At 36.7% G+C, this 26,064-nt stretch overlaps 1 protein-coding gene across 4 annotated transcripts in view; it reads left to right on the forward strand.

Moving 5' to 3' along the window:
• UGGT1 (UDP-glucose glycoprotein glucosyltransferase 1) overlaps nt 1–26,064 on the forward strand; it is a 105,643-nt gene that overhangs the window by 10,964 nt on the left and 68,615 nt on the right. For all 4 annotated transcript variants that reach the window (XM_057744759.1, XM_057744757.1, XM_057744758.1 and 1 more), the window contains 13 exons: nt 715–845; nt 4,312–4,424; nt 6,084–6,258; nt 7,523–7,619; nt 8,554–8,632; nt 10,676–10,776; nt 11,472–11,571; nt 13,034–13,094; nt 16,421–16,512; nt 17,860–18,010; nt 19,811–19,930; nt 21,054–21,139; nt 24,013–24,148. In XM_057744759.1, coding sequence (XP_057600742.1) covers nt 715–845; nt 4,312–4,424; nt 6,084–6,258; nt 7,523–7,619; nt 8,554–8,632; nt 10,676–10,776; nt 11,472–11,571; nt 13,034–13,094; nt 16,421–16,512; nt 17,860–18,010; nt 19,811–19,930; nt 21,054–21,139; nt 24,013–24,148 — 1,442 coding nt within the window. The remainder of the gene's footprint in view (nt 1–714; nt 846–4,311; nt 4,425–6,083; nt 6,259–7,522; nt 7,620–8,553; nt 8,633–10,675; nt 10,777–11,471; nt 11,572–13,033; nt 13,095–16,420; nt 16,513–17,859; nt 18,011–19,810; nt 19,931–21,053; nt 21,140–24,012; nt 24,149–26,064) is intronic.

Below are 26,064 nucleotides of genomic sequence, written 5' to 3' on the forward strand. Positions count from 1 at the left end.
GCATTGTTTTGTACCTTGTGCTTTTCACTTAATATATTCTGGGGATTTTTTCATACTGGTACATGTGTTTTTTTTCCCCTCAGATAATTTGTTCCAATTGTTTGTTTTAATACTTCTCCCCAAACTACAGTTTCATCAGTATCCTTTAATATCTTGTACCTCCTCATCACGCTGCTCAGTGTTGGTGGGTTATTTGAATAGATAACACGTGCCAGGCACGAGGATACAAAGACAAGTGTAGTTTCAGCCTGTGGGGCTTGAAGCCTATTGGGGGAGAGATAGTTCATGAATAAGTAAATGAATAAATGATGTGCTGAGTGAAAGAGGTAAGCAAAGAAATATTATGGGAGCAAAGAATAGATAAACTTGGTTGAATGAGTCATAGGGTAGGGATTGGGGATGCCTCCCTGGAATTGGTGCTCTCACAGCTGAATTCTTCCTGAGGAAGAAGGTAGGAGTTAGTCATCCAGGTAAGTGGGAAAATCGAAGTCCAGGGAGAGGGAATAGACTGAACAGAGCGATGAAGAGAGGAAGAGTCCAATTGCATGGGGCACTCCAAGGCATTCTAAGCATTTGACAACAGTTCAAGACAGTATAGTGGTAGCATTTTGCAATCACGTGCTTTTGTAACACATAGCTTTATACTTTACGAACTATGTTATTTGGATACCTCTAGTCATATAGAATTATTTTGGTTAATGTTCTTCCTGACAGGTACTGATTATTCCTATTATCATGCAATATTGGAAGCTGCGTTCCAGTTTCTGTCACCACTACAGCAGAACTTGTTGAAATTTTGTCTGTCTCTTCGCTCCTACTCAGCTACAATTCAAGCCTTCCAGCAGGTGAGTTCAGTGCTTGCAAGTGACAGTGTTTTTAGGGGCTGTATAACATGATTGGATGTATTGCAGTTGTCCTGGCATTGTGTTACGGAACTGTACCTTTTCTACCTGAAATTGTCTAAGATTTACAATTTGTTTATAAATGATAAACAGAACTGATGATGTTTAATCTTCAAATAACATAAAAATATAATTTGCACTTATTTTCATTTAAGGAAAAAAAATGTTTACACAAAAAACTGACTACCAGACTTTATTTGTACAGTACAGCTGAGGAGAGAGAGATAATAGTTTTGCTAAAACCAATTAACTCTGAGTGTGATCATAGTCTGTAGATCTAAAAGCAATTCACGGGAAATACAGCAGATAGGAAGTGTGCAATATCACAGGAATATAGTCACGGAAAGCTAGAATGTGGAAAGCTTTGTAGTAAAATGATCTGGTTTTGTCAACAAGTAAGTTAAAAGGAAAAGGAAAGAGGGAAGGAGAAGCTTCAAGAGAGACTTTAAAAAGGTGTCAGCTTAATGCGATGTGTGGATCTTGTTGGATTTTGAGTTGAATAAACTCACAAAAAAATGGACAGCAAGAAAATCAAAGCTGTGTGTATACTAATTGTATGTTTGGTATAAAAGAAATGGTAACTTTAAAACCATTTTTTTTATTCTGTTAAAACCAGTATAGAAAGTGACACACAAGAAATATATAGTATAAAGAATTATTATCAAGTGAACACTTGTAATTTTCACCCAGGTGAAGAAATTGAATTTAGCCAGGCACCGTGGAAGCCCTTCATATGCTGTGTCCCCATCCTAGCTGACTTTTGCCCTTCAAAAGGAATCACTTTCTTCTGTTGGAATCATTTGCTGTTTCTTTCTTTCTTTTTTTTAAAAATCATTTCATTGCCCAAGAGTGCATCTCCACACAATAGAGTTTAGTCTTGCCCAGTTTTAAAAAATTTATTAATTTTTTGGGGGGGTGGTCTCTTAATTTACAGGTTTTCCCTCCATCCCTTTCTTTTATGTTGAATAAGTTAAACTGTTTGCCCTATACATTTTTTTTTGGCCCCACCAAGTGGCTTGCGGGATCTTAGTTCCCCAACCAGGGATTGAACCCAAGGTCCCGGCAGTGTAAGTGCCAAGTCCTAACCATTGGACCACCAGGGAATTCCCAGTAGATTGCTATCATTTCAGAAACTTCTCTTGTACAGCACTTGTCTATAAGAATAGGGGTGTTATTCTGTTCTTCCCGTCTCCCCTTTTGTTACAGTAGCTTTGTATGGTATTTGACACAGACTTTTTCTGCTCAATTTGTTGTGAAATTAGTTTTCCTTAACTTTTAGAAGTTGTCATTGCTCCCTATTCTGTTGCTTTTATGTTATGTTAAAATACGGTGGCTTTAAAAAAAGGGTAGCTTGCTTTTTGAAATTTCCTGACTCTGTTCCCCTCTTGCACTTTTATTTGGACTTTTTCTTTTATTGGCTCTTATCTCTGTCCTACTTGAGTTTTATTCTGCCCTCAACAGTTTCTCCTTAGAGTGGGGCCCTTTCCTGGAAGGGAGTCCTAGCTTGTGAGTTATGAGTTCACAGCGGTCAGCCTGCCTTGTGCTTACCTGTGCTAGGTTGAACAAAACCCGTTGGCCCACCATGCTTTCCAGTGAAAACCTGTTGGCTCTTTTGGGATTTTCTTGTTCTCAGGATCATCAGCATCTCTGCAGTTTCCCTCTGCTTCCAGGGCCTCTGATAACTGCAGGTCTTTTTTGTGTTTTGTATCTTGGGGATTTCCTTCCACCTAGTTTTGTCATACATGTGGTCCATTGGTTTTTGTTTTCGTTTTTGCTTTGTTTTTATGGGGGAACTTGGGAAGATTGAAAAGCTATGCTGCCAGTGGCCATCGATACAGAATTGTATTACTTTTTAAAAGTGTGATAATGGTAGTATGTTTTTTTAAAAAAAAAAATCTCTGTGTTTTAGGAGTTCCCTGGTGGCTTAGTGGTTAGGATTCTGGGCTTTCACTGCCGTGGCCTGGGTTCAGTCCCTGGTCGGTAAACTGAGATCCTGCAAGCTGTGAGGCTGGCAAAAAATAAACAAACAAACAAATAAACAAATAAAACCCCAACTCTGAGTTTCATTGAGACATACTGAAACATTATAAATGAAATGCTATTTGGAGTTTGTGTCGAAATGATCTAAAGGAGTGTGGTAGGAAGGTGGAGGAAATAAGATTGGCCATGAACTGATAATTATTGAAGCTGGGTCATGGGTCCATGGGGATTTATTGTACTATTCTTTCCTCTTACAAACACAAGTTTGTAAGTTTTGTTATAATTTACCAGAAAAATTTAAAATGTAATGGAAAGTTTTAATATTAATTTTTCATAGCAAGCTTTCCATTTCCCGCTTTTTCTTATTTGTGTCCCAGCAGAAAAGGACTTTCAGTAGGAATATATTATGTAAATGATGTCAGTGCGTACACCAGACCTTGTCATTATGTCCTTTCCTTTACCCATCTCTTTATACTCATGCTTGTCAGTGTGCCTCTCGTTAAAGCCACCGGTGGACTTGTCTCGTTGTGCCTGGGGATTTCCTTCTAAACATACCCCATGTCTCATTCAGCCTTTCCTTTCAATATCTGACTGTGCTCTTTGGATAATTTTACCTTTCCATCTATACTGTGTTTGTTTTTTTTTTTTAGGCCTTGTTGGTTTTTTAGATTCAATGTCATTGTTCCTATTTCAGGGAGAGGCTTCACATTAATCTGCGTATTATACTTAATTAGGACTGCATTGTTATACTTTGACACAATTAACATGTCAGCTTAGTTGTCTACACGGTACATACTGTATTCCCTGGATATCTTTTGATATCTTCTGAGATAGAATTTTATTTTTTTAATTAATTAATTAGTTAATTTATTTTTGTCTGTGTTGGGTCTTCATTGCTGTGCACAGGTTTCCTCTAGTTGCGGCTAAGAGGGGCTACTTTTTGTTGCGGAGCACGGGCTCTAGGCGTGTGGGCTTCAGTAGTTGCAGCATGCGGGCTTAGTAGTTGTGGCTTGTGGGCTCTACTTCACAGGCTCAGTAGTTGTGGCGCATGGGTTTAGTGGCTCCACGGCATGTGGGATCTTCCTGGACCAGGGGTTGAACCTGTGTCCCCTGCATTGGCAGGTGGATTCTTAACCATTGTGCCACCAGGGAAGTCCTGAGATAGAATTTTAAAGTTCTGTTTTGCAGATAATAATAACACCTACCTCATGGGGTGATAGTGGGAGAAACTAGATGAAACAGTACAAGGAAAGCAGTGAAACATAAAGCTCTTACTTCCTGTTATATAATGGGTGTTCAGTAGATGTTAATTTTTGCTTTTACTGATGTTATTTTATAATCATTTTATTACCTATTTAGAATGTTCATGTTTTTATCATGTCTTTGGTTAGAAATAATTTTTTAAAATGTCTTGTGTTTTAAATGACAGATAGCAGCCAATGAACCTCCACCAGAAGGATGTAATTCATTTTTTTCAGTGCATGGAAAGAAGGCTTGCGATTTTGATACCCTTGAGACTCTTCTACTAACAGCTTCTGAAAGGTAGATTGTGTGTTTCTTTATTTAAATGTCAGGCATTCATTGTGCTTTCTTCTATATCAAGTCTATCTTCTGATTTTTCTTATGGGTTTTGTAGTCTTTACGTATAGTGGTTCAGAATATGAATTCTGGAACCAGACCGACTAGATTTAAATCCCAGCTCCATCGCTTAAAATAGTTTTGTGAACTTAGGCAAATTACAAAACCTTTCTTGCCTCATCTTGTTTCAAAATAGAGATAATAAGAGTACTTACTATTACTGTTATTTAGTAATGACTGTATCAGAGAGATTATATAGGCTTTGTCATCAGCTTAGTAAAGAATATTCTGTGTATTAAAGCCAGTGCCTGGAGTAATGATATTAATGATAATGATCTCTCAGAGTTTCAGACAAAGGAGACTATTTAAGATAATTGCAAGCTTAATTTGAATATTAAATTGGTAATTAAGGGGCTCACTTTTTAACTTAAAGGTAGGTTTCCTGTGGTGGACAAATAATTGTAGGTACCTCTTGCTGTCTGGCTAGGGCAGTAACCCCTCTGTACATCCTCTAATGCTGTTATAATAGGATAACAGTGATCTCTCTCTGTGGTGTTGCCCTGCTCTACCAGAAGTGCCAGGGAGTGTTTTAGGTGGGGAAATTCTTCTTTAGTGAGATTGTCTGCTCAGCACTTGTCCTCTGCCCACCAAATGGTATGAGTGCTTTTTCCTCAGGGTGGTAACCAAAAACGCAGTGAGCATTCAGCCGTTTCAGGGGTAAGGTATGGACATTCGAAATTGGCTGCATGGGAAAGTGGTGCTCCCTTGGGGAAAACAAGATTGACTGACTTGAAAAATTCTTTAATTTGTTACAATTATGTAGACTTTCATAAAGGAAAGAGTGATGATGTCTCCTCTTCTGAGAGGTGGCAACTATTTTTAATGGATTGGCATATATTCTTTTATACTTTTTTCTGTGGTTATAAATTTATACAGGTAGGTAGGTTTATTTTTATAAGAGGCATCTTCCACTTAGTACATGTAGGTGTACCTCCTTGAGAGGGATTGGTAGGTCATAAAGTCTATGCATTAAGATCTGTTAATATCTCGATGTCATTCTTAGAGAAGTTTTCTTGAGTGGAGAGTTTTACAATTTATGAGGAAAACCTAAATGTTAGATCCAATAGTAGGGTGATCATAATAGTAAAAATGATAGAGAAGGGAGATGCTGTAATTGGGAAGTTATACGCTTAAATTCATCCTCTGTTTTTTTGTATTATTTGTACTTAGGTTTTCAGATAAAAAGATAATTACATTCTATTTATATCGTAGAATAATTTACTAAAGTTTTAGTACTGTGAGGTTTGGATGTGTATTGTTTTTCTGGCTTTTTTTCTCCCTTATCTAGAAATTGGTAATAATTATTAAAGTCTACAGTTTAAAGTTAGTATTTATGTGATAATTTATTATTTTTAATTATGAACAAATAAGACTCATAACCTGATTTATTTGTTTTCAGTATTCTTACTAACTGAAAACTATTTGAGATTGTGATGCTTCTTATTTTAAGATGCTTATAATGTTTGCTTAAATTATCATTGCTGTAGCTTCCTTTTGTACTGATTTTAATGTTTAATAACTTTTTTAAGTTAACAATTTTAAGCTTTTACTATTTATTTTCAGGCCGAAACCTTTATTGTTCAAAGGAGATCACAGATATCCCTCATCTAATCCTGAAAGCTCAGTGGTTATTTTCTATTCTGAGATTGGCTCTGAGGAGTTTTATAATTTTCACCGACAGCTTGTATCAGAAAGCAGTGCAGGCAAAATCAGTTACGTGTTCAGACATTATATATCTGTAAGTGTTGACTTATTTTATAACTGTTTTAAATATTAATTTGCCCACCACAACCTTAGCACTTAAGCTAGTAATTTCCCCCTTTATAAAATGATTTGAACTACTCTTTTAGGAAGTATAGTATCCATACTTTCATCAAAACTGTTATTTACACGTAGGAGGTACTTTGCTTGCCTTTCTGAAGAAATGTAAAACCATATGCCTAAGAAAATGGCTGTATAAAATTTACATTCTATTTCAGCTCTGATTTTTTCTTTCTTTTTTTTTTTTTGGCCACACCGCATAACTTGTGGGATTTTAGTTTCCCATCAGGGATTGAACCTGGGCCCTCAGCATCGAAAGCACAGAGTCCTGACCGTTTCAAAATGAACCATGTAAATTATTTGATTTGGTCCAGATTTAATATGGTCATCATACTATGGAACTGATTCTTGAATTCAGTTCCTTTCAAAACCCTTTTATTTTCTTTTTTTGGGAATCTTGATAGAAAAAGGAGGATTTCTAAAGAAGTAAAATCAGACAGAATTGATATAAAATTAAGCTTTTGAAGCCTTGTGTGGCATTTAGCATTTAAAATATTTATATGTAAGGATTGTTATTAGCCTTTAAAGTGTCTGTGTTGTATTAAGCTCAGTAAATACTGGATGTTAAGTCCATGCAAAAGTAAAATAAAAATTTCAAATGAAGATTTGTATGAGTGGAAACAGATATATCAACATCCAGGTTTTGACCCTGCCCCTCCACGCTCTTTTGCTGGTATTAAAGGGCCACCTTCATTCAGGATGGTGGTAAGCCTGTGACATTTGGTCAACCCAAACCCTGCCTGAAGACATTTAAAGTCAATAAAAAAATGTACACACACACACACACACACACACACATTTACACTCATGGTCTCAACAGAGCACTTCTAGGTTTGAAACCTCGCCAGCTTTCAACCCTGTGTAGGTTCCGGAACTTCTTTTTTGTTTTCTCCATTTCTTCACGTGGTTTGGTGACCTTTGCCCTTTCCAGTAGGCCTTCATCTGATTTTGTTTCTATCAATACCTTGGGATTCCTGTTCTCACACTTGTGGCAGGATCCACAATCTAAGGATTCCCATGGAAGTTCAAGCATATTCTGAGGTGATGGCTTATCATCCTAGGTGATGGCTGTGTGACATTAACATGGTCGCGCTCTGTATGCCGTGATGTATAAAGAGCTAGGTGGTGACAATGGCATGGAGAGCTAGCTGGTGATGGTGGAATACTTGCTCTGCTTGCAGAATCCCCGGAAGGAGCCTGTTTACCTTTCTGGCTATGGTGTGGAGTTGGCCATTAAGAGCACTGAGTACAAGGCCAAGGATGATACTCAGGTGAAAGGTGAATTTGTAAATTAAGACCAATGTGTTTTCTTTTCTTTAAATATGAGTTAAAGGGGAATTTGTTTCTTTAATGAAAAAGAATAGATTTAGGAGTATGATGAACCACTGTTTGAATCTTGGTTCTGTTACAGCTGAGTTGGGTGACAAATTCTTTAGGTCCTAATTTTTTCCTCTGTAGGGTACAGATAATGATATATGCCTCTTAAAGTATTTGTGAGGAGAAAATAAGATGTATAGATAGAGAATGTAACAAAGTTTTTTGGATAAAAAAGTTCAGTAAGTAGTAGCTGTTGTTATTGATAAGAAGTTTACAAATAGTAATTTTTTTGTGACCCAATGTGAAATCTTAAATTATCATGTAATTAACGAGCAGTGTTATGTTTTTTTAAATTATTTTCTGCACTTGGAACAGTTTACTGTGGATACTTCCTGTTGTATTATTCTAAGGTTTTGAATTCATTATTTCAACAAGTTTTATGCATAATCTTTTTATGTCTTTTGAGCTTGTTTTAAAGGTAAAAGTGATTGGTTTTGGTTCATGGAAGGTAGTCTAGTACTTCATCATTCTAGTCCTCAATAATTATATTTAGGATTAAATTGCCTAGTTGCAAATTCCTCAGAATTTTGGTATTGAAAAATCAGTCATTCATAATTTTAAAGGTATTAATTTTGAAATATTTAACATGCAAAAATTTCCAAAGTTTAAGGAAAAACACATTCATTCTTTATTCAGGAACACAGGATACATGAAAAACACATTTATTCTGTTTGTTACCACTATAAAAATGTTAGTTGAGGTATTCAGCATTTTAAATGCTATTATAGTTTCAGGTGTTTCAATTTTTTTTTGTTTTTACATTTTTCAAATTTTATGAAGTTATTATTTTTATTTCTAACCTGAGTGATTAGACATGTTTGCTGTGCTTTTGTAGGAACTGAAGTTAACACCACAGTGATTGGTGAAAATGATCCTATTGATGAAATTCAAGGATTTCTCTTTGGAAGATTAAGGTACGTATATTCTTTTGGGAAAGGGTCTTGTTCTCTGTAAAACTCCAGGCTTCTTCGCGTTGTAAGCATCATTCTCGTTACCGTCTGAGTTACAGATCTGCCTACAGTACTTTATATATGTCATCTGATGTGAGGAGATGACCACTTAGTGTAGTGCAGTTTATGATTTCTAGTCATTCTGAAGCACATTATTCTTACACGTTATGAAGGCTGCCTGCTTATGGCTTAAGTTGATTTCCTTTTCTGGACCTTGCATTGATAGCATAAAGTTACATGCCATTTTTTGATTCACATAATAGGAGAAATCTAATTGTTTTATGCAGTCTTTTCCTGAGGAAAATCAAATGTATTTTAAGTTAGAGAGGTCATAGTATTATTATTATTATTATTATTATTTTGCTTGTTTTTTGTCTCTTTTTAAAAAAAATTTATTTTATTGAATTATAGTTGATTTACAGTGTTGTGTTTCTAGCTATTTACTTATGCTAAACATAGTTTGAAAAATTGTAGAAGAGTTGTAGTAGGAGGTGTGGTAGATTTTTATAGATGTTTGTTTGAAATATGTTTTATTACAGTTTGCTTTATATGAAAGAGGATGGGAAATGGCTTTTTGAAGAAAATTCCATAACTGTTTTATGAAAGCACTACAATTTTATAGCTGAAGAGTGTTCTTAGCTGTTATTTTAAAGGTTGCAGTTTTTTTCTGATATGACTTGATCATTGCTCAGAGCCCTGAATTCTGCTTTATCTGGAAATCTTAATTAGGACACCTACAGTGTGCTTTTTCTTTTTTAAATAGAAATAATATGTGTAGGTGCAGTCTCATATACTTTAGCTTTAACATTTGGCCCAGTGAAATGGCAGCGAAACTAACAGTTTAGTAGAGATGACTATTTTCGTGTCGAGTGTGCATGTGTGGAGTTCATCTATGCTTATGTACATTTCTTTGTGTTGAACATCAGTTATAGCCGTGTTAGTATACAGTCAGGTTCCATTTTTATTGGACCCAGGTTTCCAGAATCCCTTTTCATTTTCATGTTTTATATGTTTGTTTTTTGGATAGCATTATGATTTCATGTGTTTATAGCACAAAGATAGTACGTAGAATGTTGAAGACAATTTCTTTTTTGGACATTCAGAATAGTTACTTAGCTATCTAAAGTAGGTGACGCATTTTAAGATATTTTTATTGTGGAGAAAAGTGTAGTGACGGGAGTGGATTGGTTGGATGTGGATGGTGAAGGATTTGAGTAAATATTTTACTTTTGGCATGTTGCCTTAAAGAAATTTTGAGTTTCTAGTATTAAAAACAGAATTACTCTTTTCTCTCGGTTTGATCTAAGTGATCTATCTCTGCCTCTAAAAACTGTTTTACTAACTTTAAATAGAATGCACTGTATTTTAAGATAAAACGAAACTCAGTAATCTTGGTTAGCTTGAATTACATTCATGTGACTAAAGGATTTATGAGCATGTAGCTGAAAGAAATTGATTTTGGGAGTGGCAGCAAGGTATTTCCAATTTTATTTTGAGAAATTAAAAAGATTCAGGAAAGGATGAAGAATAATATGATATACCCCGTACTCCCAGCCGAGAATTCATTGTTGTTATTGTACTTGCTTTTCTGTACCAAAGAATTGTTTATCAAGTATTTTTCTCCCCAATGTAACACCTTCTTTTACTTAAAAAAGAAACAAGGTAAAGAAAAAAAAAAAAAAGAAACAAGGTGAGTAAAACACAGCAGATAGAGTTGAGGTCCCTTCTGTTCCTTACTCAGTCCCACTCCTCTCCCTCCCGCAACATAGAGAATCACTATTGTAGTGATTCATTTTTTAATCTGTAAATTTTATGGTTTTTAAATTAACTTATGCTTTTCTATTTAACTTGTTTTTTAAGAAAAGTAATTATACTTTAATATTTTTCCTATATTATAGGAATTTTCCTAAGAGGGGAAAGTAGTGAAGATAAATTTGGGGTCAGCTTCTAAATATGCTTTGGGAAAGAAAAGACACATGAAAAGGATTGATTTTATGTTTCTTTCAGAGACCTGCACCCTGACCTGAAGGGACAGTTGAAAGAATTGAGAAAGCATCTTGTCGAGAGCACCAATGAAATGGCACCTTTAAAAGTTTGGCAGTTGCAAGGTAATAAAAACATAGAGGAATCATTCTAAATTTTATGGTATTTAGAAAAACAGAATTTGAATTTACTTGTATTTATTCACAGATTTTAAGGATCACGTGATTAATCCTGATTTATTAGAAAAGAAAGGAAATCCTTTTGTAAACGAATAACACTGTAGAGATATATGTATATATTTCTAGATGAGTACCAGATCTTTCTTTGTATGACTAGAAGCATAAGCTCGTAATACTAGAAACAAGTTTGTCTTATGCTCTATGTTTCTATAAGTATACATTTATTAAACAGTTGGATATTGAAGCCACGTCAGTATGGCAGCATGTAAGTGTGTTTTTATGGTCCAAAGAACTGTATATCAAGATTCTTTTCCCAACATAATTTACTAAAGTCTTTAGCTATACTTTGTGATATGTTGTAAATTCAGAAGAAGGAAAAGAATTTGGGGTGGATTAATCATATGCTAAATGTGTTGGTATTGCCCTAGTGTTTATGCAGGCAGATCAAGGAACGGCAGCAGTAACCACTCTAGGGGCCTATGAAGTGAGTAAAGCCTGCAATTAAACCATGGGCATGCTCTAAAATGGTGGCATTCTAGGGCATTCTTAATTACCAAGAGCATAGTGGGAAATAAAAGTGTTTTTTCCTGCTTCTCATTGCATTAGATTAATGCACTTTAATATATTTGATGTTGTTACAGATCTGAGTTTCCAGACTGCTGCCCGAATCTTGGCTGCTCCTATTGAGCTAGCTCTGGTGATTATGAAGGATCTTAGCCAGAATTTTCCTACTAAAGCCAGGTAACATAGAGTCATGAGGCTTTGAGACAGTCTTTTTTTTTTTTTTTTTCTTAATTTAGTCTTCTTTTTTTAAAATTTTTTTTTTATTATTTTTTTTTGAGGTACACCAAGTTCAATCATCTGTATTTATACACATATTCCCGTATTCCCTCCCTCCCTCGACTCCCCACCACCCTCCCCGTCCCAGTCCTCTAAGGCATCATCCATCCTCGAGTTGAACTCCCTTTAGCAACTTCCCACTGGCTATCTATTTTACAGTTGGTAGTATATATATGTCTGTGCTACTCTCTCACTTCGTCTCAGCTTCCCCTTCACCCCCCGCCCCCCCAAACCTCGAGTTCTCCAGTCCATTCTCTGCATCTGCGTCCTTGTTCTTGTCTTGTCACTGAGACAGTCTTCTTTTTAACATATGCCTAATTATCTTCATGATTATACATGAAAGGAAGCCCTTAAAATATGAAAATACTTAGAAAATTACAGTTCTCTTTCTACCAGCGCTGTACCGCTAGTGGCGCCACCTTCCTGAGAAGGTGACAAGCCCCTGCTCTGTGTGGTTGAAGACAGTGGTCTGGGTTGTGTTCCTGGCACTGCCTCTTGCTAGTTGTGTGAACTTTGCAAATAATGACGTTCCTCAGCAGTAAGAGAGAAATAGCAATATCTACCTTTCTGGGTTAGATGAGTTAACAAAATTTAATGTATGCAGACGTAACTAATCTGGGGTCTGGCATAGACTCTGGTGTTTTTCTTCCTGAAGAGTTTCATATATATCATCTTACTCAGTCTCGATGAAGGAAGTGAATTATAGAGGCTGACTTGTTCATAGTAACAGATTGAGATTTTTGAATGCAGCTTTTCTGCTATTGCTTTCAATTGTATAATGGTCCTCCACATCTCATAAATGCAAGGCAAACTTGTCTTAGGAGTCACATTTTCAGAAACTTAAATGATTGTCATCTTTATCTTGAGCCACTGAAATGAGGTGTTCTGACTTCTGATATGAGATGTTTTGTAAATAAATTTATTTGATTAGTCTTGGAAAATACTTTGTAAACAGGACTTAAAAAATCATATAGTACATTCTCATTTAGTCAGGAGTGCTGCTGAAGATGTACATGTGCTTAAATAGCTTATTGCTTTAACTTATTTACTGTTCTTTAGCCTGTCAGCTGTAGAGATCACATATAGGAATAGAGTTACATATGTTTAACTAAGATCTTGGAAATAACTGCACCTGCATTAAAATGCAGCTATTACTGTTACTTTTACTTGGTTTCGTATCTTGTGATAATGAAAAAATACGCACATCTGAAAGGAGAAATATGTTTATCAATTGTAAGGTTTCAGGTTTTTTTCTGTTTAGTTATTTGTGATTTATTGAGCAATGTGTTGTTTCATATAGGGAAATTGAAGTCATTTATATCAAATACTAAACCAAGCACTGATAATGTTTTTATTTCCTTAGAGCAATAACGAAAACAGCTGTGAGTTCAGAACTTAGAACCGAAGTGGAAGAGAATCAGAAGGTATTAACCAATGGAAAATATTGTTTTCCTGTTTTGTATTATATTTCTAAAGATCCGTAAATGTGAGTTAAATCAGTGACATTTAATAGTGTTACTCTTCTTTTATCAAAGATGATGGCATTTTGATTCATTTTTGTAATCTTTTGTATACTTTTAGTTTTTAATCAAAGTTGAATGTGAATATAATTCAAAGCATGACATGATGCTACCAGTTTCTTTAGAAAAATAGCTCCCTCCCCCAACGTCTCACTCCCTGTGTGTCCCCCTTCCCAGAAGCGTCTGCTTTCAATTCCTAGATGATTCTTTTGATATTTATCTCCAGATTACTGGCAAGCTTAAATTGGTACTTTCGCAGTTTCCAGTCTTATGTATTGGCCTTCTGTTACAAGGATGAGGTCTAACTGCTCTCCCCACTCCTGCCACTGTCCACCAGTACTCCGTATTGGCACGTTCCCCATCTCTCTACCATCCCTGTATTTTTGTTGTGATTTTATCAATTTTTGATCTCCTTCACTGTGGACTGGTTGTTCTTTACGTCTAGTACTTACCAGGTATCCTGGGACCTTCCTTTAACCTCTTTTGTTGAATCTCCTATTTCTTGGATTCCATGTCTTCTTTGTTTTTGGTTTACTGCCTTATTTTGATGCAGCAAATCATTTTTCATGAGAAAGGTTGCATGTGAGGTAAATTTCAGACTCTGAGAAGTCAGTTTTCCATTTTGTTTTTTTGTCGTTGTTTGGTTTGTTTTGTTTTTGTCCCCGCCCCCACCCTGCTGTGCTGTGTGGTATGCAGGATCTTAGTTCCCTGACTAGGGGTGGAACCCAGCCCCCTGCAATGGAAGCGCAGAGTCTTAACCTCTGAACTGCCAGGGAAGTCCTTTCCATTTCTGTTTTATTGATAGCTTGGCTGGGTATAAAATTCTAGGCTGGAAGTCATTTAGAAGTTTGAAGGCATTGCTCCTTGGAATTTTGGTTTCCCTTGTGGCTTTTGAGGAGTCTAAAGCCTTTGTATGAGATCTGGTTTTTCTTTCTGGAATCATATAGGATCTTTTCTTTGACCCTAGTAACCTGAAATTTCATAGTGATATTGCCTTTTTTAAAAAATCTCTGTACTCTTGGGTAGTTGGTGGGTCTTTTAAATCTGGAAAATCATTTCCTTTAGTTTTGGGAAATTTTCTGGACCTATTTCTTGGCATTTCTTCTCTTTGGTTTCTCTTTTCTGTTTTCCTGGAATGCCTATTTATTCTTCAGATGTTATACCTCCTTGACGAGTTTGGCCTAATTAAAAATCTTATTTCTTGTTTTCCAGTTCTTTTGTCTTTCATTTTTAACCTTTCTGGGAAAGGTTTTCAGGTGATTTGTTGAAATTTTTTTCTTTAGTTGTCAAATTTTTGATTTACAAGGGTTATTGTTATTCTTGGATTCTTCTTTTTGTGGTATTATCTTTCTGAAGATGTCAGTGGTTCACGTGTGTGTTTTCTTCTCTCTGCATAGTCTGTTTCCTCTTAAGTTGCCTTTCTTTTTGTCTTGGTCTCTTGTCTTTAATGTTAGAGGCTTTCCTTAGATGTCTGGTGATCTCTTGCTAACTGCTCATATTGGAGAGTAAGGCAATAAAAAACTGATTGAAAGCCCTAAGGATGTGGCTTTGTGACTGTAGGCTATGGTGGTAATGCCATTTCCTAGGGAACTCCAGTGACAGAATCTTTAAACCTTTCCTCTTGAACTGTTTAGTCTCCAGAAAAGGATCTTCTAATCTGCTTGGAGGATGAGGTCTGGCTGCAGGAGTTGTTGAAGTGCAGTAGAGCAGAGCATTTGGTAACTTCTGCTCAATCACCTGTTTTCAGAATGGGATCCCTGTCCTCTGTTGTGTTTCTTTTTCCCTTCCTTCCTTCCTTCCTTCCTTCCTTAATTAATTAATTTTTATTTTTGGCTGCGTTGGGTCTTAGTTGTGGTGCGCGGGCTTCTCTCTAGTTGTGGCGTGGGCTCCAGAGCACGCAGGCTCTCTAGTTGTCGTACGCAGGCTCCAGAGTGTATGGGCTCTGCAGTTGTGGTGCATGGGCTCCAGAGCATGTGGGTTCTGTAGTTGCGGCATGCAGCCTCTCTAGTTGTGTGCTCAGTAGTTGGCAGTGTGCAGGCTTAGTTGCCCCGCTACATGTGGGATCTTAGTTCCCTGACCAGAGATCAAACCCATGTCCCCTGCATTAGAAGGCGGATTCTTAGCACTGGACCACCAGGGAAGTCCCCTCCATTGTGTTTCATTTTACATAGTTCCCAGTCAGTCTTTCCCACAGTCACAGGGTGCTGTATTTGCAGCCTGGGAGTGAGTGGATGTGGAGTTTTCCTTTCCCATGTAAGAAGTTCTGATTCTCATTGATGCAATTTTCTGTTATCCCCTTATCTTGCTTGCTATTGAATCCTGGCACGGCAAAGAGGCAAAGGTCGTGGCTTCTGCATTGTTTTGTTTTGTGTTTTTCCTGTGGAGTACTAGATCTTAGAGTTCATTTCTCTCCGTCCACTGACTACGGGGGTGTGAAGGGAGCTCAGCGGTCCCTGCCCCTCTGCCCCAGCCCTGGGAGAGCTAAGGGATCCAAGTGCTGTCCTTAGTATCTGATTCGTTTCTTCCCTTCTCTGTTGTGTGGTGGTGAATATATGATTAACAGTTTGTTTCCTTGGCGAGAAAGAGGAATTGAATGGAAAGGATAGAAGTCAACAGAAGCTACAGTATGGCATCAAAGCAGTGTTTACAATCGGTTAGGCGGGTCTGAGGGCTGCAGGGGCTGCAGAGTTGTGTGTGCTCCACCATCTCAGGGAGCAACACTTGGAGAGCTCAGGTGCATGTAGGTGCTGTCCTTAGCTCAGCAACTCAGAGTTTCTTGGTGTGCCTTAGTTTGAAGGTTTAAGGGAGGTACGGTGGTTTGAAACCCTTTCAGCTTAGATCCCGAGACTTCATCCAGAAGGCCCAGCTGTTAGTGACTGCTCGCACAGCCTTGGCTGGCATCACAGACAGGGAAGGGTAGCAGAAAAGTAACTCTCAGTGCATGGCTTATTTAACACCCTCCCTCCCCCCGACATTGTCGGAAGCAGTTGTATTAATCATTGTTGGAAGGAGAGAGGGGAGAAGGGTGGGGGAGCGGTCCAGTTTCATTGCTGTGGAGTGAATGCTGAGAACGGTGTGCAGGAGTACATGAAAGGAAACTTAACTCAGCCTTAGGGTTTCCTATAGTAGATAAGAGGATGTCAACATTTGTACATATAATAAAGCCAGAAACATGGAAATTTTTGTTAAACATTTTCTTCCTACTTGTTAATAAATTTTTAATATTTCAGTATTTCAAGGGAACTTTAGGATTACAGCCTGGAGATTCAGCACTGTTCATCAATGGACTTCATATTGATTTAGAGACACAGGATATATTCAGGTATGGATAATATTTTTTGCTTTGAAAAGTTTTTATAATGTGTGGCTCCTTACGACATGTCCGGACTGTTGTTCCGCCTTGATGTGACATGTTGCAAAGCCTGATGACTTATCAGGTCCAGTGAGTGCATTTAGGTGGGCCCATGTTCTGGCTGGGATGGGCAGGATGATTCTTGGCCATTTTTCATCATAATGTACATCTGAGGCCTTGGACATTTAAGGTCCAAGTGTCTTCTGAGGATGTCCTTTCAGAGCTATAGTTTTCCTGTTAACCATAGAAATAGAAGAGAGCAGGTTCTTTTGTTTCTGGGAACAGTATGAAGCAGATTTATTCAAAATGCGGCCTCTGATGTCTCAGAAGATGGTCTGTCTTACATACATATGTGATTTGAATACCTGTCTTTTTGTTTTGTTAAAATGTGGTTCAGGACTAAATTGCTCGAAATTGTCCTCATGGATTTTTGGGGGGATTGGTGCAGTAGACAGTCAGGTAGAATTCAAATTTTATCCTTGAAATGAAAACTGACACAGTTGACACTGTGGCTTCATAATAGTGCGAACAAAAGCTATGATTGACTAATGCTTCAGAAGAAGCAGTTTCCATGGTAAGATACTTTTCACATTATTTTAATTGAACTTTTAGGTCCACATATGGCCTTCAGAGCTAGTAAAAAATTAATAAAGGACACATTAAAAGATTGCCTGTGTTTTTATTAAAAAAATACATATGTTTAATTTTCCCTAGTATTACAAACTGTGTACTTGCTTATTGTAAACAGTTTTAAATAATATAGAGACAAAGGAACTAGAAAGTCTTGGTTTCAACTTCCTATTTCTTCATCTTCACCCAGCAAACTTCTAAGTTAGATGTGAATTCCTCCAGACTTTTTTCTGTGATCATGTGTGTGTGCCTGTGGGAATTGTTACTGATATTGAAACATATATTAAAGATGTATTATTTAGTATATTTTTTGTTTTTTTTAATTAACTATTTTCAGATAATTGTAGATTCATGTGTGGTTGTAAGAAATATCATAGGGAGATTAGTGTTTTTTAAAAACATGCAGTGTAATATCCAGATTTGGGGATATTTCATCCTCAGATTGTATGTTTAAATTTAGAGATATTTCTGTACACAATGTATACATTGATAAATATAATAAACGTCAACCAAGAAGCAAGTCCTACCTACATTGTTTTACATATTTGGACAAAACGAAGCAAGGGAAGAGCTCCGTCTTTTGATTTCTCAACTAGTTTGATACGACATTGAGTTTGAACTGATACATTTTTTTCATGGTGAAAAATTTTTTTAAGGCCCTTTCTCCTAAATATCTATTTTTTTTAGTCTGTTTGATATATTGAGGAATGAAGCCCAGGTGATGGAGGGTCTGCATAGATTGGGAATAGAAGGCCTTTCTCTGCATAATGTTTTGAAACTGAACATCCAGCCCTCTGAGGCGGACTATGCTGTAGACATCAGGAGCCCTGCTATTTCGGTAGGTATTCCGTGAGGGTGCCTGGGGGTGGGCTGGGCAAGTACTTTATTATGGTTTTCACATTTGTCTTTTGGGAGAGGTGAGTTATTCCTATCATCTCTTTTGTCAGCATTAAAGATTTATAACAACTGCTTATATGGGGCTATGTGTATATAGTAAAGCAGGCTCTTAAATGCTCCAGAAAGTTGAGTTATTAGGTTTTTGTATCTCTTTGGGAACTTAGCTGAACATGTCTTGGGAAAGTGTTTAGTTTGTATTTCCTCAGTTGCACGCAAGTCTTGTGTGATTTTGTTTAAAAATATCAATTTTTAGCTACCAGCCTTCTTTAACAGGACTTTGATATTTTATAGTGAAGAATTTATGTAGATTAATATCTGCCATAGGATGTCTCTGGGCCTTTGTCTCCTATCTGTAAAAGGGACTAGAGGGTGTAGAGCTGTCTCGGGCAGCTGTGAAAGTGAAATCAGTGATGGAAACGTGCCTGACACAGCCCCAGCTCTCCAGTCCCCTTTTCTTGGTGTCTGTCCTGCATTTATTTTAGGGAAATTTTTTTGGAAATGGGAATGATGTAGAATGTAGATGTTCACTACTTGACTTCTCACGTGGTGGTATAACTGTTATTTTGATGAATACAGTTATGTCATTTGTTTTTCTGTTAAAAATCTTTTCATTATAAAGATTAAAGAGATTAACGTAATGAACAACTGTATGACCCATTGCCATACTTACTAAATATTAACATTTAATCATTTCATGTTTTCTTTGAAGAAAAAAATGTTTCAGTCAAAGCCCTCTTTATATCTTAAGTAGGTTGATACATATAGATCTAGTTTATCATATCATGCTTTATATTTTACTTATTTTTAAAAATATCTTTTATAAATTCACAGTTTAGAATTTAAGACATACAGAAGAGTATGTATTGAAAAAACTCTTCACCCAGCTGTCCAGGTTTTCTCTCTAGAAGCAACAGGCATTATCTATTCATTGTATATCCTTCCAGAAATACTCTATTTACATGAGCAAGGTAATATACACATACTTTCCCACCCTGCTCTTTCTGTGCACATGTTATATACTATTTATCCATTCCTTTTTTATGGATATTTAGTTGTTTCTAATCTTTGCTATTACAAACAGTACTGTTACAGTCCCTTTTGTACCTCTCTCTCTTCGTGCACATGTGAGAATTTATTTGTGGTAAATACCTAGAGCTGCAGTACTTAGTGGTAGGTAGTAATAAAGGCTTCAGCTTTATTAGGTCATCTTCTCTTAAGTGACTGTTTCAGACACCAGAATTGGGTGAGAATTCCCATTGCTCTATATTTTTGCCTATTCTTGGATATTGACAAACTTAATTTTCTTTTCTTTTTCTTCAGATAATGAGTGTGAAATTTCATTGTGCTTTTAGTTCATGTTTCTTGGATTACTAGTGAAGGTGTACATCTTTCCTTGTGTTAATATACCACCTAAATTTCCTCTGTAAATTTCTTATTCATATTCTTGACTCATTTCCATTTCTCAAATGTTGCTTGACTTTTTTTTTATTGATATGTCAGATTTCTATAGATATTCTTGACACTAGTCCTATACTGATTTTTTAGGTTGCAAATACCTTCTCCTATTCTGTGGCTTGTGTTTTAGTTACTCATTTTTCTACTTGATCTTTATATTTTTGAAAATGGTCTGTCCCGTGTGATTCTTCCTGAAATAATTTAAAGTCTTATTGTTATATATTCTGCAGATTTCATTAACAGTGACTAAAGCGTATGCACCATGTTGTGTTCTTTTTTTTGGTAGTGGATCAACAACTTGGAGGTTGATAGCAGATATAATTCATGGCCTTCTAGTCTACAAGAGTTGCTTCGCCCCACCTTTCCTGGTGTTATCCGACAGATCAGGAAAAACTTGCACAACATGGTAAGGAACACTCCTTATTGCTGGGCCATCATCTCTGTTTCTCCCTTGCCTTCTCCCCTCCCTTGCTGTCACGTCTAGAATGTTCACTTCTCTCCTTCACTAGCTGCTTCACCCCTGCACTACCACCACTAAATGTGCTCTTTTTCTGGCTCCATATTCAAACTGAAAGGGTTTGGAAATGTACGGATTGTTTGTAGAGCTGTGAAATGTCAGTGTGTAGGGAAATGCTCCTCATCCTTAACCTGACAGTTTAGACTTTGTTGAGTTTTAAGATAATTCTCCTTTTTCACTCAGAAGATGAGTACATCACTGCTGTTTTTCTTGAATATCTTAAGCCCTAAAATTTAATAGTTCAGTTTATTCTCTTAAATAAGTCTTTGTCAGCTCCTACTTTTTATCCTTATTCCACTGCTTTAGAGAGATAGAGGAAGAGGGTTCTTAGCGGGCCCTCTCCTCCCCTCTCATGTCTTTCTTTTCCCTCATGTAGCTCATGAAGAGGTGGGGCGGGTTAGGGCCGAGTTGGCTTCCTGAGCTTTGAAGGGAAACAATCCTCTATACTTTCCTCACTCCTGAAACCACTGTATTCCTTCCCAGTCAAAATTTCAATCTCTTTTTCTCTAAACATATGAGACAATTTATTAACCTTCATTAAATAGAACTTTAATTAAATGAGATTAAATGAGATAATTGCTTTTTAAAGGACATCATGAGAACTTAATAAATGATACCTATTATTATGGTCTAAAAATTGGATTCTAAATGAACTCTTAATTCAGAGATCCTTTGAAATGAATACACAAGAAGCTAATCTCCATTTTCCAAGGCAGGATTGTTAATATAACTTGGGTTTTGTTAGGTGTAGTAAAGAATAGGTATTAGCCATCTGGATACAACTCCCATGTTATTAGCTAGCATAAGATCATGAGAAAATCACTCAGCCTTTCAGCACCACATTCTTTGAATACAGAAGGAAGGTAACTGCTATTTGTATAACTTCTTTTGTATGTGGTTCAAAAGTAGCTGGAAAAAGGTGACCTTCAACTGTAAAGACTAAGGCATAGTTCTTAGCCCAGTGACATTTGAATAAATGTCATTTCATGTTTTCCTTTCCCTTCCCCTGCAGGTTTTCATAGTTGATCCTGCTCATGAGAGCACTGCAGAGTTGATTAACACAGCTGAGATGTTCCTCAGTAATCATATACCACTAAGGTAACACTGGTGTTGGTTTGATGATATATCTCATTTAGCTGAGGTCTTGTTTGTGATTCTTAAAGGCAAGTCTGGTGCCACTGAACCATAGGATTATTAATCGTGGGGATCCTTCATGGCAGTTTTATCTTTTGCTCAGTATGAAGCCAGTATCTTTTGGGTTAAAGAATTTGATTCTCAGTGAATAGAATCTTATCATCATTGAGTTATTAATAAATAGCCCACTTACAAATAGCATATGGTCTTAGCTTGCTTCCCACTGGAAGGGAATTCTCCTAGGTAATTGTCCACATCACAAAGCCTACCTCCACTTTCAGCAGGGATAAGGAACTTTGCCAAGAACTTTTGTCAGACTGTCAAGGATTAAATGTTTACACAGCTTTTTTTTTTTTAATTTATTATTTTTTTGGGGGTACACCAAGTTCAATCAACTGTTTTTATACACATATCCCCGTATTCCCTCCCTTCCTTGACTCCCCCCCCCCTCGAGTCCCCTCCACCCTCCCCGCCTAAAATGGTACTGATGAACTCAGTGACAAGAACAAGGAAGCAGATACAGAGAATGGACTGGAGAACTCGAGGTTTGGGAGGGGGCGGGGGGTGAAGGGGAAGCTGAGACGAAGCTTTTTTTTTTTTTTTTAATTTTTTTTTAAATAAATGTTTTGGTTTTTTTTAAAATATTTATTTGGTTGCACTGGGTCTTAGTTGCAGCTTGTGGGCTCCTTAGTTGTGGCATGCAAACTCTTAAGTTACGGCATGCATGTGGGATCTAATTCCCTGACCAGGGATCGAATCTGGGGCCCCTGCATTGAAAGTGTGGGGCCTTAACCACTGTGCAACCAGGGACGTCCCTACACAGCTTCTTATAGATGCAAACAGAAACATTTATTTCACTTGTGTTACCAAATCTACCAATGAGGTACTTAAATGGCTGAGTTTCCACTGTGCCTTTTAAGAACAATTTTAAGGTTTTATGTATAAGGGTTAAGATATTCTTACTTACATTCTGAATAATATCTGGTGATTTTACGTGTTGATATAATTTGAATTCTTAGAAAAATGAAAACAAAGAAGAAAAGAGCTCTTTAGCTGACAAATGTTATTGTGTGTACCATACTCAGCACTGAGCTAAATGCTGTGAGTGGTATATAAGCCACATTTCTACCCTCTTGGAAAAAATATTGTGCCTACTTTCAGTAAGATATTTGATCAAGTGCAAGATTATGTCCTTACTAGTTATAAGTGTTTTAGAATTTCAGGGAAACAAAAGATTATAGACAGATATTTGGGAAGGACAAAGGTTTCATGGCAAAGTTGGACTTAAGATAGGCTTTGAAGAAAAAGGTGGGTTTTCATTGATGGAAAAGCAGAGATTTTGGGTTTAATGACATTTTTAATGTAAACATGAATACCACCTGGTTAGGTGGAGGATTACAGCCAGAGCTATGTTTCGATTAAAAGGGAAATATAAGAACACAAAGGAAGCTGGCTCATGGTACACAGTGGGCACTAATGAAAGATTTACTGAATTGCATTGAGGAACAAGAAGAGGGAATGTGGTCTTCAGGTTGCAGAGGTAGGTGAGAAGAAGGCACTTCACTCACAGGCATGTTGTGAACAGTTGGTGGAAAGACCCAAGGCAGAATAGCAGTTGTTTTCCTTGGTTGAGTTGCTGTGGTACACGGAGTTGTTGACAGGGGCTGAGGAGAGGAGAGGATGAATCTGAGCCTCCCTGCTAGTACTTGATGAGGGCCTGGGCCTGGGAGAAACAAGTCTGAATTTTGGGTCTTAGCTAACAGAACAACTCTGATGCCCTTTTTAAAAATTGAATACTTGGGAAAGGGAAGTACTCTGTGAAGAGTTAATTAGGTTCTAGACCTTATTTTTATTTTCATAAGAATAATAATATTGAGGTCATTTTTTGCCTGGAGCTTACTCATGCCTTGTTTGGTGAGGTGCCTGTTCAGATCTTTTGCCCATTTTTAACTGTTTTTTTAATTGTCAGTTTTAAGAGTTCTTAGCATATTTTACATATCAGTCCTTTATCAGATATGTGTTTTGCACAGATTTTCCACTAGTCTGTGGCTTGTCTTCATTCTCTTAACAGTTTCTTTTGCAGAACAGAAGATCTTAATTTAAATGAAGTCCAGCTTATCAGTTCTTTTTGTTGTGGGTCATGCTTTTGGTGTTAGAGCTAAGAAGTTATTGACAAACCCAGGATCACCTAATTTTATCTCATTATTTTCTAGGAATTTTACAATTTTGTGTTTTACATTTATGTCTATGATCCATTTGAGTTAAAGACTGTCCTTTCTTCATTGCTTTTGCTCTAAGATGGAGGCTAGTGGCCTGTGTAATGGCCAGTGCAAGTTTTTTGGGCCAGTCTGTAGATGTGTAATGGTATCTCTTTGTGGTTTATTCCTTTAAATTTTAAAATGTAATAAACTTTAACTTTGGGTGTAGCTTTTTCCTTAAGGACAGTAGTAAACATTTTTATGCTTTCCATTTACCTGTGGTGCTCCTATTGCTGGTACGAAATCTCAGAATCCACCCCTGCTTCTGTATGTTTTCACATTCTGAGAATTTTCACTTCCATAATTTTTATTTAAAACAAAATCTCCATCTACAACTATAGCAATACCTTCCATGTCAGTAATGGCCTCATTTCATGATATTGAGACAGCTTACTTTAATAGTTAAAAGCCCCTTTTGGGAACCTGCTCTTTTTTTCTGCACGTGATGAATGCCTTTGCCAACTGTGTTAGAGTATGATGTGAACTGTTTTTCACGAGAGGGTGCCTTTCCTTTTTTAACTGGTTGCATTCTTTGAGCTGTTTCTTTTTCTTCTTTTTGCCCTTCCCTTTGTCCCACAGACTTGGTTTAATCTTTGTGGTTAATGACTCTGAAGATGTGGATGGGATGCAGGATGCTGGAGTGGCTATTCTGAGAGCGTATAACTATGTTGCCCAAGAAGTGGATGATTATCATGCCTTCCAAACTCTGACCCATGTATGTTTTTGCTCAAAATGGCAAATAATTTTTCAAAATCTAACTTACTCTAAGATATAGTATTTGGTAAGGGGATTCTATATTTCTGGAAAGAGAAAAAGGTAAATTGTTCACACAAACTTTATGCATTTTGTATTTCAGGAGTTGTTTTTATTGATACACTCATGTTAATAATAGATTGTTGTGATTTCAGCTAAGATTCCATAGGTACTAATTCCTTAGATACTAATACATTAATGTATCTTAGTCTCCTGCCTTTTGATGATTTGAAATCACTGATTAATGCCTTTTGGTTAATGTGATGTTTTCTCCTTGTTTAAAAAAAACTTTGCTTTTTTTCCTTTTAAGACCATCATGATATTTTCATTAGGAATCAGTTTAATATTCAAATCATAAAATTCTGATCTGTTTTCTCCATTTTAACTGGAAACTCTGAAACGCTCTGATTTTTATATATATTTTAAGATACTTGCTCAAGTTCAGAGCTCTCCTTGTTTTTTTCTGAGTATAAAAAGTTTACAAGTAATAGTGCTTTTGTTTACAGATTAGTCTTAATTATTGAAAAACTTATCTTTAAAGCAGTTGATTTTTGCTACTTTTATTTTACTCACGAACACGATGTCAGTCTGTTGTTTATTATGTTTGTTATGTTTATTGTTTAGAGATTCAGTCAGGGGCATTTTTTATTAATTGAAATGTTTATTTGGCCAGCTTTTGTTAAAGACATACCCTTTGCCAGGCCCATACCACCTGCTAGAGATACAAAGAGGAGTAAGATTTTTCCCCTGTCCTCAAAGACCTCACAGTCTAGTGCGGGACACCTCCCCACAGATGATTTAGTTAGTACAGTGTGGGGAGCACACCTGGCTACAGCAGCACTAGGACCTCACTTCGCTAGGGATGGCCGTGGGCATTTTTGTGGAGTGGGAAGTTGTCCCAGCTGAGTGTAGGAGGAAAAACAGAAGTCAGTTGAACAGTGGCTGCAGAATCAGAGGTAGTGACTCCAAGTTGTTAGCATGACTTGAGCAGAATATTGTGAGAGCAGAGTGGAGAGGGGAACCTGGTCATTGAGGCCATTAGGCTGGGTGACAGGTGTGAGATCACAGAGTTAAACTCCAGTTAAAACCTCATTCTGATGCGTGTATGGTGATGGATCTGATGAAGGGTAAAGAAAGTAGCAGGGATACCAGTTGGCCAGCTGTTGCTGCAACCTCTGTGAGAAATGATGGTGGACCGTAGTTAGCAGTAGGCTATGGAGAATAAGTTCCAGTGAAGTTGCTGAGGGTAATAAGGGTTTTAAAGTATGTTTTTTAAAGTTTTTTTCCCTCATAGCTATGTGTATGAAGGAAAGGATAAAGAGTTTCATTTCTTTTTCTTTATTTTTAGCTGCAAAAGTAAAAAAAAATTATGTTCATTATTAAAAATTTTAAAAAATAATATTAAAGTGTGTTGACTAAAAAATGTGTCTCTCCCTGCCTTAATCCTGCTCCTTAAAGGCAGCCACTGTTAAAACAGACAAAGTTTGTTGTTGTTTGTCTTATGTTTGCCTTTTAAAAAGAAGCGTTATGCCATACATATTTTGAAATTTTTTCCCCCTTTAAACTTCATGGACGTGAGTTCTTATTTCAAGGATTACTTATAAGTATTCAAATTTTTAAAAAATTGACACATTTTTGCATTTGGGACTTAATGTGAGTATGAACCATTTGAGTTGTCTTAAGAATTTGTAGTTTCTAACATAAGAAGGCGTAAGGAAGTATGTGGAAAAGGGAGAATTGCTAATAGGGCCCATTTGCTCTTTTAAGAGAATTAACTATTGTTTTCCTTTTCCCTCTACATTCTAAAATCTTCTGTAATAAATACCATGAAATTTGCATTTAAAAGTGTAGTTGGTTACCTGGTTTTTCTTTCTTCAG

The sequence above is a fragment of the Hippopotamus amphibius genome, chromosome 8 (assembly GCF_030028045.1).
Source record: "Hippopotamus amphibius kiboko isolate mHipAmp2 chromosome 8, mHipAmp2.hap2, whole genome shotgun sequence".
In the NCBI taxonomy this organism is placed as follows: Eukaryota; Metazoa; Chordata; class Mammalia; order Artiodactyla; family Hippopotamidae; genus Hippopotamus; species Hippopotamus amphibius.